Genomic DNA, 16160 nt, shown 5'->3' with positions numbered 1-16160 from the left:
CATCTTAGGACATTTTAGATATCAGTCGTAAATGATACAGTAAAATGCAATGTACATTGTGATCAACAATTCTGTCAGTTTTGGCATCAACCTACGAATTCAACAGAGTGCACAGTTAATTCCTGACCTAATGTACATTAGCAGATTGCATCATCCACATCTTTTCCCTGATTCTGATAGAAAGTATTCCCCTGTTGCTCACATTGCTTTTTAGAAACATCTTCATATTTGACCATGTCCCCATTGACTTCTTTTTTTCTTCTCCGTTGCTGTATGAACATATCCCTTCATGTAACGGTCCAGCAAACTTTGGTGCAAGAAAACTCCATATCTTCTGTGATTATAAAACCTGTGTTTATGCTTGGGAACTCATGAGGCCTGAAATTCCACCTGGTGTGAGCCTGTAAGACCATTTTGTCTTAAAATTTCAGATCCTGTAGAATTGTGAAAAATGCTTAAATTCATTCTTAATTTAGAAACCAGTTTTACACAGTTCTTTAAAAAAAGCTTCTAAATTAAGACTGTGTTTAAAGATATTCCACAATTTAAATTTTTCAGACAAAATGCTCTTGCAGGCAAAGAGTGAGCGACATTTCAGGCCTTTTCTGAGGGGCATGTTCAAGAGTTTTAACAATTAAAAATGTGCTATTTGCAACATAAACATTGAATGCTGAAAGCAACAATGTGTGTCATACCACACCACGGAAACTCTGTTACGATGCACTCGGGAGAAGATTGAGTGAGAGCAGCTGGTCAGTGTGACATTATACATTATGTGCAAGATTCAGTATTTATGAATATTTTTGGACCCTGAATTTAGGTTCCACTTACCCCATATTGTATGTGTTGTGTATAGGATTCTAGGCGGCACTAAATTATGCTCTCCCCCCAAAAAACAGATATTCCCATCCACACCAGTGATTAGGGATATAGGAGGCTATTTGGTTTGTCCAGTCCACTCTGCCAGTTTGTTAGAAAATGGCAGCCAATTTGAACACAGCAACAATGACCCACAAACAGACAAAGCCAATGATGATAATAATAAGAATCCTTGCATTTGATATAGTTTTTTATCACATCGTTGAGGTGTCTCAAAGCGCTTCATGGAATATACTGTAAAGTGAATTGACTATATTTTGTGGGTGAAATGCAGCAGCCAATTGCACACAGCACTGTTCCACAAACAGTCATGGATTCAGTAACCAATTTATTATTTTAATGATCAATTATTATTATTAATGATCAATTTTATCTGTGAGAGAAACTCCCTTCTCGTTTCAAATAGTACCATGTGATGGTTTTAGACATCACTTTCAATTTGTCTTTCCTACCAAGCTATATAATATATTGTACTTAATGTTGGTAAAATTATTAAATATTAAACATATTCTTCCTCAGGAATCAGAAAACAATGGAAAACAATCAGTATTATATGTATCTTTCAGTATTCTTAAGGATTAAGTTCATCAAGTTTGCAGAATCTATACATTTTGCATTCCTTTCAGGTTTTAAAAGTCTTGAGACTCTAAAGACAAAGGTAGAGATAACCCTAATTGAAATCAAGTTGTCTGACATGAATAATGCAGGTTGTAAGGCTAGACAGACATTCTTTTTCTCGATATACCCTTGAAGGAGAGATTTGTTGCTGAACCTTCCCTCAGGAGATTAATGCTCCAGCCATACTGCCAGGAGTGAAGCTGTTTCACATCCAGTACAATGGTAATGTGCAGCAGAAAGCCAGGTTTATGCTTCCTGATCCAGATTGTTTTTTTTAACATCAGGGATCTAAAAACCTCACCCAGTTTTGGCTTGGTATCCATTTGTGATTCAGTGTATGTGACAGTGCTAAAATCAGAAGGAAGAATCCTTATCCTGGTGAATGGTCTGCCACTCCAAGCATGCCAATGAGCCAGGCTTGCTGTTCCGTCATCAGCAGTGCTCTGGAATACTGCGCACCTGCTTGGCTCAGAAACTAGACTACCAAGGCATTCACGGAGGATTGACTCGACTGACATTTGTTTGCCAAGCTTGTCACCTTGGAATCAGTTCAGCAACATGCATGCAGCCCCCGCCTCGGAGGACAGTCACTTTGCAGCTGGACAAGTTCTTGACTGTATATGGCCAGTAGTTAGTGTATGATTGACACCAATTTCTTCAGAACTTCTCCATTCAACACCTTTGGTACAACCATTATTTTGTGGTTGTATTTTGTTTGTAGTTTTATTTGATACCTTACCTCCATCTAATTTTTTTCATATATGGATTGTCACTTTTCAAAATGATCTTTTATTTCCACAAAATCAGTTTGAAAGATGTGATCAGAATTATAGATCAGAAAGATGTGAAGCAAAATATTAAACATACAGGGATTACACAACACTCGCCTTTGGTCTTGTGCAGTATTTTTTCCAAGTGTATTGTTGAGGATTAATAGATATAATAGTCTCATGCTGTTGGTGGACTCACCGATTGATCTGGTGTACACTACAGCAACATGGCTCTGTTTGGCTCGAGATGAATCCCTGGTGGTATTGAATGGTAATTGTAAGAGGCATCAATCCCAATTGTTGAATCTTATCAGTATGTGGTAGTCACCATCTAGTGACTTTTTGGGTGGTGGGGGGAGGGGGGTAAGAAAGTAAACGGGGGATTCTTTGGAACTCCAAGTTGGCACGCTTTGTAATTGAATGTCAGAATCAGGTTAACCTTCTGTGGTGGTATCAGTCTGCAGTACTTCAGAATACTGCTTAGACCAGTCAGCCGGCTCATCAGCAGGGCTTAGGTAGGCAGATCCTGGGAGCATGGATTATTCCTACACACAGTTCTAGTTAGCCCTGCAAGCCAAAACCCTAACAAGTAGGGTGGTCCTAGCTCCTAGCTAGACGAGCATCAGGAAGCTTGGCTTGTGGGATACCTATGTGGAATTCTCGGTCCGGTCTCTACTCTGTACTCTAAAGCATGATGAAGGGTTTCCGCATTTGTCACACTTAGCTGAGTAAATAAATTCCTGCTCTGACACTCTTCATCTTGCTAAGCATCAAGCACATTTATAAAATGAAGTAACCACAACTTATTCGTGAAAAAAGTTGGAATTTCCTTTCTCCTGGAATTTAACAGACCTCAAATACTTAATAAATCTAACACTTATTACATAAAAGTTATAATGGTTGTAGCAAATTCCATTAGCTTCAATCATCTTTTATTATTTATTTTTAAAAATCAATGGGGTGGGGAGAAGTTGCATAGCACTCACCCTTATAAGGAAGGAATTGAAGACAGATCTTCCTCAACTCTCCTGTATTGGCATAGCGCCCCCACTGTATAATGAAGTACTGTCTGCTTTCTTTCTGATCCATTTAAGAAACTGCTAAACAGGCAGGGCTAGGGTCCATGTTTTAGTAGTACTTTATTCCACTTGAGAAAAGAATACAGCCCCTTTAATATTTCTGCTTCATTAGGTGTAGGAACTTCAATCAATAAAATATCCTGTAATATCTTTTTGAACAGTCAAAAGAACAAACCTCAGAAAACCAGTAACAACTTACTGTCATATCACAGTCATTCTTGTATTCACAGGCATACGAAAATGGTTCCATAAATATTTGGTTTGAAAAGTATCAAACTTTAAACGTGATATTTTACAACAAAAAAATTCTAAATGTCCTAGCTAATTTAGCTCAATTCTCATTATTTTCAATAATCTGTACGCATACAGGTTCTCACATGAAAGACAAAATAGTTTGCCAACTATAAAGTATTATTTCAGTGCAATCACCAACACCAACAATTACATGCATTAAACATAATATATCACTTAAGATTTGAAATTCAGTCATAAATCAAAATGGACCCTTTCACATGAGATAATGTGAAACAATTCACTTCATATTTTACAAGAGGTTGGAGGTGCTCAATACCTAATTTCCCTACAAAATGTATTCCACAGTGACACTAGTATAGGTTGGTGTTCATATATTGGTAATGTTTGCCTTCTGGAAGCATTATAGTCAGGATTAGTCTGAATGGATTCTGGTATGGATTCGGGCTCGATTGGAAACAGATACCTGACGATTATGCAAATTCTGCATTGCATTACCTTACCAGGTCCTGTAGACGACATGTGTGGCGAGCTTTATAACTATGTAATCTATGCAAGAATCAACAGGAAAGACAATATTTGAACCACAGGTTATAAAATAAAGGCTTACAAAAAGATACAACATAAAGTACAGTATATGAACAACCAAGTTCACACTACGGCCACCTTATGGTGTAATTCTTCCTCCTCGCCTAATTGATTAATTATGTATTTGGCCATCATTTCATGGAATCAAAGGCTTATTTTAAAATGTATAGCTGCTTCTGACATTTCAATCGCTCAACAACTTAGTTGATTATTTGAGTGAAGGAATTTATCTGCAAGCTTCTTAAGTTGAATTGTTTCAATCTAAAAAGTTCAAATCTCATATGAAAGGTTTCTTATAAAAATACAGAGATGAGGTGCCTTTTAGAATATAACTGGACTCTGAATGATCATGAACCAGTGGCTCGGTACACATTTTGAAGAATATGCGCTGTTTCCAGATCATTCCAATTTATGGAGCAGGGGCCAACCGGGATACAAAGGAAATGCAGTTAAGAAACATATTCCGCAAAAATCCGGGGCAGGCAGGCTTCATAATCATATGCTCCAGTAATACTTTCAACTCTAAAAAGAGAGTTCTGTTGATATAAAAAAATCATTAATATTGTCAGATTTTTTTCTAAAAAAAACATTTTCAAGTACAATACAATTATAAAACAGTGATTCAAAATATTTTGTACTGAGTCAGCTTTTTCAACTGTTGGAAATTATAATTTTGAGTGTTACATATACAATATGCATTTGCTTTAGTGCCTTATCACATTGTTGACACATCTCAAAGTGCTTCACAGAATATACTGTGAGAGTGAATTGATTGTACGGTGAAAATATATAGTCAATTTACTTTACAGTATATTCCCTTTGTGAGACATGAAAACCTCATTGCGGACACAAAAGGCACGGATTTAGCACATTATATAAACAACAAATTGTATTAGCGGTAGTGTTTCAGAGTACTGAAATAAACCTATAACTGTGTTCACTCGCAGTGTAAGCACAAATAAAACTACAAAAAGAGAAGGAATCTAATTTAGCATGAAAAGTCCACATATACAGTAGCATATGATGCTACCATCAGCTATCAGCGAATATTAAAATGTTTTTGTGAGAGGATTGTCCACATTTTCATCCAAGCACTGTGTAAAGAAGTTCCTCCTAAACTCCGTTTTAGATCTGCTGGTAGCTATTTATTCCCCTTGCTATGGACTCACCAGCAAGTGGAAATAGATCATTTATGTACAGCTGATCAAACATATTCATAACTTTAAACATGTCTTATCAAGTCCCCTTTTAAACAGCTCACCTTCAGAGGAAAAAAAGCTCTAATCTGTCTATTGATAGCTGTATCCTCATCCTTTGGTAACATCTTAGTAAATCTACACTACTCTCATCATTGCTACAGTACTCTTTCTATAATATTGTGACCAAATTGACCACAATACTGTAAATGTGGTCTTACCAAGGTTCTTTAATTTAAATTACTTCCTCACTTTATACTCTATTCCTGTGAACATAATCCAAGGACTCAATTTGGATTATTTCTGGCCTTGTTAATTTGTGTTGCTATTTTTAAGAGTCTTGTGAATATTATACCTTCACTCCTTCCTTCTCTATACTGCTTAGATTCTTACCACCCTGGGTATAAATAGCTTCTTTATCCCTTTCACTAAAGTGAATCACTTCACATTTCTCTGTATTAAACTTCATCTACCAGCTATCTGCCAATTCTGCAAGTTTGTTTAGGTTTTCCAGTACCTTTCTGCAATCCTCTTCATTAGTTACCATATCCTTCAATTTGATAACATTTCTAAATTTGAAAACAATACTTCCTATATCTGAGTCCAAATCATTTACGTACACGATGAACAGTGGCTAATACAGACAACAGAAGTATATCACAATAAAAATACTTACTTGCAATAGGGATTTCTGCGGGAGGAGTATCGTAGTGTGAGAAATCTGTAGTAAATGAAAGGCTGCAACAAGCTTCCATGGCCACTTTAAGAACAAGGAATGTACAGCATGAGGATCAAGAACAGTGCTCTTCCAACCCCATTCACTACATTATTACACATTTACACTGAACAAGAATTTTTCTAATTTAAACCAAGTAACTAAACTGCTTAAATATCAAATAATCCCATAATCTCTTTATTTTAATTTATCCAATTTAAAGGTTTCCACACGTATCTTCAATATCAGGCATTACCTTAAAAGCATAAAGACGGTGGCTGGCATCAGAAAAATTTCATTGCAAGCAATGAACTTCAAAATGTTTTGCTGATTGGATGCAAGTTTATCCAAGATGGATCTCAAAAATCCCAAACTTCCAGGGCCCAGTAGCTGGTAGGGGGGAAGTGGTGTAAACAATAAAAATGTAAACAATGCAATTCTGACTGTAACATAACTGTAAAATGCTTCAGGATATAATTAAAGCTTCCTAAACATAAACTAGCCTCATCATTTATACTGTATTTATGCTCAGACAAAATTGAATTGACACATCTGGGAATAGTGGTCCTCAGTTTCTATAATCAAGCAACTCCAATAAACACCAACTTGCATTTATATTGCGTTCTTCACGCGGGCAGCATCTCGGAGAGCTTAACACTGGCAGAGCCTGATGCTGAACCTGGGGGAGGGGGGGTAGGAAATGGAGGAGGTGACCATAAGCACAGTCGAAGAGGAAGATCTTCAGCAGTGGAAGGAGGGAGGAAGGTGGAAGAATTGGAGGAGAATTCCAAAGCTTTGTGGTGTAGTGGCTAAAAGTGCTGCCGCCGATGGTGGTGCAGAGGGGCAAGAGACACGCAGTAAGTGATTTCTATTGGACAACAGTTTTATGGTAAGGAAACCCTAGCTGATTTTCTCCTCTTGCTAGCCCAATAGATACTGAGGCTAATTATAGTACCCTTAGCATAGCCCAGTTTGAGATAGAAAACTTAAGTGCAGGATTTAAACATGTAACTCTCTTAGCATTGTGCTCTACATAAACACAGCAATACTGTTGGATGTGTCAAAATCTTCATGAAAATATAAAACATCAAAACTATTAATACTTACATCAAGAATCTTTTTTGTGTACGCCGTGGTATGTAGCAAAGAAAACAGGAAAACTGGGAAAATGCTCACTGAGGTAGAAGTTTAAGGAATAAACTAATCATTATATTAACATTGCATATTTAAATAAATTCAAATCAATGGACTAAAAATGCAATGCAGTAAGCAATATTCAACTTGTGTCAAAATCACTGTAACATCAATAAATAACAATCTGAACAATCTTTTAGCAAATCATTAGTTTTCAGTGTGATTTATTTAATTCAAGACAGCTGCAACTAAATGTTGACTTTAGGGTTTACTCCTAATACTAAAGAGTTCATAAGCTCTATTACCCAACCTTCCATAGCACTGAAAAAATTAACCAGTGGAAACTGGACTGTTCTAAGACTTGAATCTTCGGTCATATTAATTTATTTATATCTACAACTCCACAGTTAGGAAAAAATTCATCAAATGAAAAACATATTCCATCATTGATGTGCAAACTTGAAGGGCCTATCACAGGCCAAATATTGATTGTTCAAGAACTTTTAAATATGTTCAGCAACATGAATCTGGGACATTCAGGAAACCCAGTGATAAAGGCTTCGCCCTCCCCCATATATCGACTTCACTTTATAGCACTGCCAGTGGGACGTCCTCCCGACATGAAAGGCGCTATACAAATTTAATTTTTGGATTGTATTCTAACAAGTGGTCACCTTTTGGGCCATCAGGCTGCTGTTATCACTTCCTGCATGTTGCATGCATGGGCATAATACGCTGGAAGCACTGCTGATGTTGCTTTTTATATACAGGAAGTGCCACAAGCAGAGAATGAATGTGCAGCAGTGACTCGACAACTATTAACTTGTCCCATTTTGTGTTTAAACACAGCCACTGAGATATTGTGCCTCAGCAACGACGTTATCACATGGTCGCTCTGCATCAATACTCATTACCATAAAGGAATGGTGAAGTGGAGATTGAAGGAGAAAAAGAGGCAAATTACACCACAATACAGTTCATCTATTTGCCAGAAGTCACTATAGCACATCAATGCTACTATTCTCCTCACTGTTTACTACTTTTCCTAGCTTAGCATCATCTGCAAATTTAGAAATTGTACTCCCTATACCCAAAGTTACAGTTATAAAATAATTTTGGATATTCAATTTCTTAACATTTAATACATTTCCCCATTATCTACATCTCCTTAACCTCACTGCTTTACAGGCTACGTAAAAGGGATACTTGTAACTGGGTAGGAGTTGACAAAGATCAATGAGAACAAGAGATAGTGACAGCTATCCTCCAACAAAGCCATATTTAAAAAGGCTCGACTCAGCTGAAAGTGAGGTAACCGCTGGTGTAGTCGAAGTGCACTGGTAAGGGCATTGGCCAGCAAGGCACGTTGGTAAAAACTGGCAGCCTCATGTATTCTATGTAAAACAAAAGGATCAAATTCAGTTCATCTTTTACAGTACCACTGCTCACTCAAATAATAAAATATATATTCAATGCACCACCACATTTTACATTGTAACTGTAAATTGTAACATCTTTCACAACTACATAGTAAATTTGATACAAAAATCACTCGTAAATTAAAATATTATAAATTTAAATTAATTGCAAACAATAAGACATTTTTGTTAAACATTAATACAGATGATTTACCAAATAACACTTACCCCATCAATGGGAAAATGAACAGGATGGAGCAGTACACAGTATAAAGTCGTGAAAGCCACATTGCAGCCTCCAGTTTGTTAGTCATCATGAATTGCTGAAACACAGAACACCCATTCATAAATACACTATGTACAGCTATCTGTAGTGTCCTCTTAATTGCAACAAATTAGCATTAAATCTGTGCAACAACAAAAAAATTTACAATTACAGTAAACCTCACATAAGTCGTGTCAGTTGGGACCAAATATTTAATATGACTTATGCAAAGTATGAGTTATGTCAAACTTGCATATGTCGTATCATATACAACTTATGTAAAGTTATGTACAAATTGGATTTGATACGATTTTCACATAACAATTACAGTATACAAGTTCTGTACGGACTGGTGACATGAGGGCAAGGTTTCTATACCATGTTTATTAAATGCATATTAAAGCTATGGTAACCCATTATTTTGATATACAGTACTGCACAGTACTGTACCTCATGTGCATAAAACTGGCTTTCCTCTCTCCAATGATGCTGCCTGACCTGCTGAGTGTTCCCAGTGACTTCTGTTTTTATTTCAAGACAGAACTGTTTTATTAGAATATAAACTCTTGGAAGATTTTTGTTTCACATGGAGCAGGGTGGTCCAACCTTTTGGCTGCTGAGCGCTAAATGCCCAGTGTCCGACACATGTGGAAACCCATTTCCATGCGTAAGAGTATCCAAACCAAATTGAGAATTCCATGTATCCTCCATAGATTGTTGGATTGGAATGTGCACTCTCTCCCTGGAGGGACATATCCGGATTACCTAATTCTGGTAAGTTTTAGGCCCTGGTTGGCAAGAGCCAAGCCTTTGTGACCCCATAATAATCTTTGCATTTGATATAGCACCTTATCATGTTTTTGAGACGTCTCAAGGCTCTTCACAGAATATACTGTAAAGTGAATCGACTGTATATTTTGTGGGCAAAACATGGCAGACAATTGTGCACAGCAGTGTGCCAAACAGTCGTGGATTGAGTGACCACAATTGTTTTTTTGCAGGGATTATTACCCCCAGAAAAGCAATCCACCAATCGACAAACAACCGGGTTCCTACTTACTGCTAAGTAAACAGAGGCATCTGGAGTAAGGAAACTTGCCCAACGTTTCACTCTGCCTAGGAATCGAACCCAGGTCTCTCACTTGTGAGGTGAGTGCTCCAAACACAAAGCTACAGGACTCCACCATAGTGTGTGTTAACATACTGCTGGAGTCTAACCAGTTATAATTGCATAGCTTGCCATTGCTATCACTGTCTGGCAAGCTTTCCCACTGCTTGTCCAACTAGGCAAACCCTGCCTGTTGAGGCTTTGGCTTGCAGGGTTAACAGGACTGAGTGGCACGATTCCCTGCCCCCAGTGACTGGTCTGCCCTTCCAAGTACTGTCAATGAGTCATCAGCAGTGCCCTGGAATATTGCGAATCTGACCGACTCAGGAACCGGACTACCGAGACCACCATAGAGGACTAGCTCGGGTCCGACATTCCATTGCCGAGATTGTCACCTTGGTGCTACCTTCATCAACTCCAACACATCCAAAAGGAGGATAGTTAAAAAGAAATCTTAGATGCTGTTGTGTTCGTGCAATGTAAAAGCTGTAATCTGAAGCGACAAGGAACACCTGTGTAGTGGAATTCTGGAACTCTCTCCTCAAAAGACTGTGGATGCTGGATCCATTCACAGCTTCTAAGACTGAGGTGGGTAGATATTTGTTAGGTCAGGGTATGAAGAGATACTGGTCAAAGGCAGGTAATTGGACTTGAGGTACAAATCAGCCATGATCAGCCATGGCTCCGGCTTTCTGCATGTCCCTCGTGCCCTCTGTTCCACCATTGGTGGTCGCACTTTCAGCCACTACACCCCAAACCTCTGGAGCACTCTTCCTCTATCGTTCCGCCTTGCCCGTTTCTTCCCCTTTCCTATTCGACCGTATCTAGGGTCACCTCCCCCTCCCCCTAGCTCGGTGTCGTGCTCCACTACTGTCAAGCGTTCTGGAATGCTACCATGTGTGAGGGGTACAACAACAACAAAATTACATTTATAGAGCGCCGTGCACATCGGGAGGACGTCTCAAGGCACTGGACAGTCAGGGGTCAGGACCAGAGCATGAGGGTGGGGGAGAGGTGAGGGAAGGCAGAGAGGTGGGAGGGCGACCAATGGCACGATCAAAGACAAGAGTCTTGAGACCGGCCTTGAAGGATGCGAGGGAGGGAGTGAGGCGAAGGGACCGTGGGATGGAGTTCCAGAGTGTGGGGGCAGAGAGGCTGAAAGCCCGGCCGCTGATGGTAGGGCGGGTCGGGCGGGAGACATGGAGCAGACCGGAGCCCGCTGAACGAGCCGTATAAATGCAAATTGTTGCTGTTGGGGTCTTATAGGAAGGCGGAACCGGCTCGAGGGGCTGAATGGCCTACTCCTGGTTCTGTGATTCCGCGTGTGGGTGTCGGTCGCTCTTCTGCACTCACCAGGATACCAGGTTGGGGCCCATTTCCAGTTGAATCTGCCATGGCTGAGGATTTTGCTGGAAGAAAACCTCTAGGTGAGGAGCAATAAGGTTAAGTCAGTCAGACAGTCAGTTCTAGATCAAGGTTACAAAGTTCTCCGTGTGGCTGCATCAACAACGACAACAGATCCCCCCCCACCACCTCCGCCACTGCAGGTCACTCGACACCGCGTCGGACACACATCACATCTCAGTTAAATGCAGAGCCCCTCTGGGGTTCCTGGGGGTAACGGGGCTGCGGTGAGTGAGCGCACATTATCAGGGGCTCGGGTCACAGTCACTTCACATGTGAATGGGTAGCTGTGGCCAGGCCCGGGCCCGGGCTCGGGCTCAGGCTCAGGCCCAGGCTCAGGCTCGGCTCAGGCTCAGGCCCAGGCTCGGCTCAGTCCTGGCTCGGGCTCAGGCCCAGGCCCAGGCCCGGCTCAGGCCCAGGCCCGGGCTGTGCTGTGCGGCCGGTGACGAGCTGGGCCGCCTTCTGGAACATTCCTCGGAGCTCCTCCCCGCGGGGCCGACACAGCGCTCGAGGCGGCACCTCAGCAAGAAGCGGCGCCGGGAAGTGTCGTGCTGAGCCCGAGCCTTCGAGGAGGGAGGGAGGGAGGGAGGGAGAGGCCGGCCTGCCTTACCCGGTGTCAGAGGCCCCGGGAGCGGAGCAGGAGGTCGGTCGGTCGGTCGAGGAGGAGGTAACGCCGCTCACTGAGCCCTCACTGATCACCGGACCGGAAACCCCGCCCCTCTCCTCTGCGCATGCCCAGCTCCCCCGCCCCGCCGAGAAGCGGTTTGTAGCCCAAAGTTAATGGACCGCCCCCCAAAGTAGCCCAATATCACGTGCCGCCTCCCCCTGGGAGCACATGGGGGCCAATTCGGGTGTCTCAGTTGCTTTTCAAACTGGGTCATAGAAAGGCCTTCAAAGGAAGAGGAAAAAAAACCACACGTCCTGGGGGTTTAAATGACTTTTTTTTTCCAAGCGGGGCACCCGTCCAAAGCCTCTTTGGGTACACGCTCACAGGACAACAAAGCACGCCCAATTGGGCATGAACCCACCCCAATTTGGGCAACATTGCCACCCTGTCCGTGCGCCTGCTTTCAGATTCTACGCCCCTAACCTCTCATTCCCTCCTGTTTTGTATATATAACACATAAGCAAGCAAGCCGACTAACCTCCCAGCCCTTGACAATGCTGGAGATGAAATCACATTTATAATCGCAGCAAGTCCCATCAGCATCTGACAGCAAATGGTCGGGATGCAAGCCTTTCATTTCATTCATTCCTCAAACCACACACATTAAGCTGCCTCTCTCTAACTGTCCCAGCATTTAGCCACCAGGAGTAATCCTAAAAATTCCAATTCTTGAGGCCATGCATTAATCTAATACATATTCTCCTAGAATTCCCTTTGCAACACTCATAAAATCATTAAGAGATCGCAAAATCAGTTAGGTCCTTCAGCTCATTCGATCTCATCCTTCCAGGAAGCCAACCCTCACATTATGTTGCAATCCAACTCATGCCATTGTTCCCCATATTTGTTCACCTACAAATACACAGTCACTACACTTTACAACAAATTCTGTGAGCACGTTAAGGTGTCCTTTAGACATGAAAGGAGCTATATCAAATGTAAGGATTATTTATACCTACTACAACCGACCCTCCCTTATCAGGAACTTTTACTCCTGCTCAGATAAATGATGTCCATTGGGTGACCTTGACCTCCTTTATTCAACTGGACTGAAATTATGGTCAATGTCATGGGTAACTTTGTAATGCATACTTATAATTTGAAATTCCCATGAGAGACCAACATCACCAAAAATGTTACCCATAACACCATCTATTTCAACCCAATGGTGTTTTATCTGCAGAATGTAAAATCCATATTTTGCGTGGGAAAAAAGGATGAATTCCACAGACTAGAAATATTGCACCGCAATTCTAGAATCAGAAATCTTCAAGAAGTAAACAATTCAAGAAGCAGCTTGATGCTGTAATTGGTAGCTAGTAGACTTGGTATTCTGGAAAGGTGAAATTAAAACGGAACCTCTCTGTGATTTTGTAAACTCGACAATCTCAGTGAATGGTTTATTGCCCTGATTAAAACTAACTACACAAAGAAAGTATAGAATAATCATAACACTCTTTTCACAGACTATACACAACATACCTTATTATGGACTCTCCCCTGCCTATTTAATCATCTGAGGAAAAGTTTATTTCAAGTAATCCCTAAAGGTGGTCCAGAGAAACTCTGGAATAACTGTCCACTTTCTATTGCAGGTGGTGCCTTTTGAGATGGAAGAAACTTTCACGCTATTGGATTTTTTATGTGAAACAATCTCTCCTTACTGCCGGTCAGATAAGACACATTCTCGAACTGAATGGATATAATTCCTGCTGCTTCATACATCACATTTCTTTAGAATAGTAGGAGAGAAATTCCACCTAGTATAAAATTAATCTTTTTAAATGTTTCAGAGCATGCAAATATGGCAAATTGTTAAATTCAGACACTGCTGTATGCAATTGGCTGCTGCATTTCACCCACAAAATATAAGTCAATTCACTTTACAGTATATTCTGTGAGGTGCTTTAGACATCTTGAAGACATGATAAGGTGCTGTATCAAATTCAAGGATTATTACTATTAACTTTAAAGCCAGTTTTCTATAGTACTTGAAAGAACTTCAAAATTCAGACTATATTTAAGAATTTACCAAATCCTGAACACTTTGAAATGCTATGAAAAAAGAGTAAATCTAAGTGGAATTGCTACACCATTGCCATTGATCTATCATTCCCCCTCTGCTCCATGTGTGGCTGATGTTCAGGACACACCTGCAGCCGAACACAGGCTTCCTGCACTGCTGTTGCTATACCCTCTGGGTCACCCAAAAACTTAATGGAAAGTTATACGACACAGTGGGAGAAATTCTACCAGGATCAAGATTTACTCTATTTACGTCACAGTTTAGAACACCCAGAATTTGGTAAATTGTTGAACTCTGCCTTATGTCTGAAGTCAGAAATTAGAGAAAATCAGCTTCAATTTTTGGATAATATTTAAGAATTTGCCAGATTCTGTATGCTCTGACAGCTACAGAAATAGAGTAAATATAAAGACAGATGGAATTTCTTCTGTCCTAGTGTTGGTGCAGCTGCTGATCCTCTGAGCTGGGGTGTGCAGATGTGCTGCTTGCACTGTGTGCTATGTGCTGTGCAGCACATTCTGTCACTCCAGATGGTCCAGGTTTATCTGCAAAGAGATAAAAGTATACCATAGGAGCATGTGATCACATCAGCAGAGATTAGTACAAGTTTATTAATAGTAGGTAATGCAAAATTAATGTGTATGATTTCAATTTAGTTGGGCTATACTCTCAGTTGCAGTCCCTTTGAATTTGGCTTAATCTCCAAGCTCTTTTAAACTGAAGACGTCATTGACACAGCTCTGCTAGCTGTTGTTTGAATGCAATCCTCGCTTATGATGGCCTTCACAAAATTGAATATCTAGATTGAATATTTAGGGTGGATATAGGAATGATTTCTTACTAAACGGAATATAGCAAGAGCACTTCACTCTTATTATGGACATTATCGATTACCCTTTGCTTCTATAACATAAATAAAGTGTTCCCCAGTTAATAGTGTTAATGGGATTTGATACTTGACAGAAAGAATGAAGGGAATCATGATCATTTTTTTTGTCTTCCTTAATCGGTTTTGAGTGAAGTTTGATAAGAAACAAGAAGTGCCTTGATGGGATAGTATGTTATAATAATAATTACATTTAATTACATAAATTCTTACATTTGATATTGGCACCTGCTTTCTGTGAAGCCTCCCACTGTTATCCTCTACAGTGTCTGGTAATGGTTACCTGAGAATATCCATGCTGAAAACTACCACCATCACGAAGATCAATATTTGAATACAAATGAAAGAGGATTCCATCTGATTTAAATTGATGTCCTGGAAAGCAAAATTCATATGCTGACTTTAGGACCTCAAATTAAACTCCTGTAATAGTGTGAAAATTCAAAGACGGTGCTGCAATGTTTGTGAACTAATGCAAAAAGCCAATTTCAACTCAGTCAGTGTGGTTTACTGAGATAGAAGATAACTAAGGAATGGGAACAATTTAGTGATGTTACATAATAATACATAATGTGTTTGAAATTTACCCCAGCATATCAATAACCTTGATATAGGAAAAAGGGGATTATATTCAAGTTCGCCGATGACACTAAACTAGGAGGTAGATTTAATTGTGAAGAAGAGGAAAAAATATTGCTAAAAGACTCCACAGACAGATAGTGAGAGTAAGTAGAAAAATATTTGAGAAGTAAATGTGTGAAACAATGAGGAGAAAACAAAAATAAATAAGATTAAAAGATTTACCATGAAGTAACAAAATAGCAGAAAAGGTTTGACCTGTTAATCAAACTGACTTCTACATTTTTCTTTGTATATTCACCACCATCAGCACCACCATCAATGCCACCATTACATAATCTCTGGTTATTTTTAATGCAAAGATTATGATGATATTGAGGACTGAAATCATCATTCATACCAATGAATATGAGATTTAATGGGGAACAATGGAAAATTGTTCACTTTTGAGAAAGACCATGTTAAAACATTGAATATTTCATTGTTTCCCAACATATCTTATAGCTTGTATATCTTATATTAATAAAACGACAATGTCTGTCTGTCTGTCTGTCTGCCTGCCTGCCTGCCTGCCTG

At 39.9% G+C, this 16160-nt stretch overlaps 1 protein-coding gene across 1 annotated transcript; it reads right to left on the bottom strand.

Annotated features, from left to right (window-relative positions):
- Positions 1 to 3382: 3382 nt before the first annotated feature.
- tmem33 (transmembrane protein 33) lies at positions 3383 to 12128 on the bottom strand. The gene is made up of 8 exons (XM_007889165.2): positions 12037 to 12128; positions 11376 to 11445; positions 8878 to 8972; positions 8438 to 8625; positions 7205 to 7272; positions 6354 to 6487; positions 6059 to 6142; positions 3383 to 4722 (listed from the first exon to the last, which is right to left on the bottom strand). The coding sequence occupies exons 2-8, from the start codon at positions 11415 to 11417 to the stop codon at positions 4596 to 4598; spliced, it is 738 nt and encodes a 245-aa protein (XP_007887356.1). The 5' UTR covers positions 11418 to 11445; positions 12037 to 12128; the 3' UTR covers positions 3383 to 4595.
- Positions 12129 to 16160: the final 4032 nt, after the last annotated feature.

This window comes from Callorhinchus milii, unplaced genomic scaffold (assembly GCF_018977255.1).
Source record: "Callorhinchus milii isolate IMCB2004 unplaced genomic scaffold, IMCB_Cmil_1.0 Scaffold1, whole genome shotgun sequence".
Classification (NCBI taxonomy): Eukaryota; Metazoa; Chordata; class Chondrichthyes; order Chimaeriformes; family Callorhinchidae; genus Callorhinchus; species Callorhinchus milii.
This window is presented reverse-complemented; position numbering and strand designations above follow the sequence as displayed.

Bases quoted from the DNA above. Each gene is read 5' to 3' on its own strand.
- tmem33 (XM_007889165.2), bottom strand. From the start codon at position 11,417: ATGGCAGATTCAACTGGAAATGGGCCCCAACCTGGTATCCTG. The intron at 6,488-7,204 runs GTAAGTATTAAT...CCCCCCTACCAG, and splicing joins ACACAAAAAAGATTCTTGAT to CTACTGGGCCCTGGAAGTTT. The intron at 6,143-6,353 runs GTAATGCCTGAT...TTGTTCTTAAAG, and splicing joins ACCGTCTTTATGCTTTTAAG to TGGCCATGGAAGCTTGTTGC.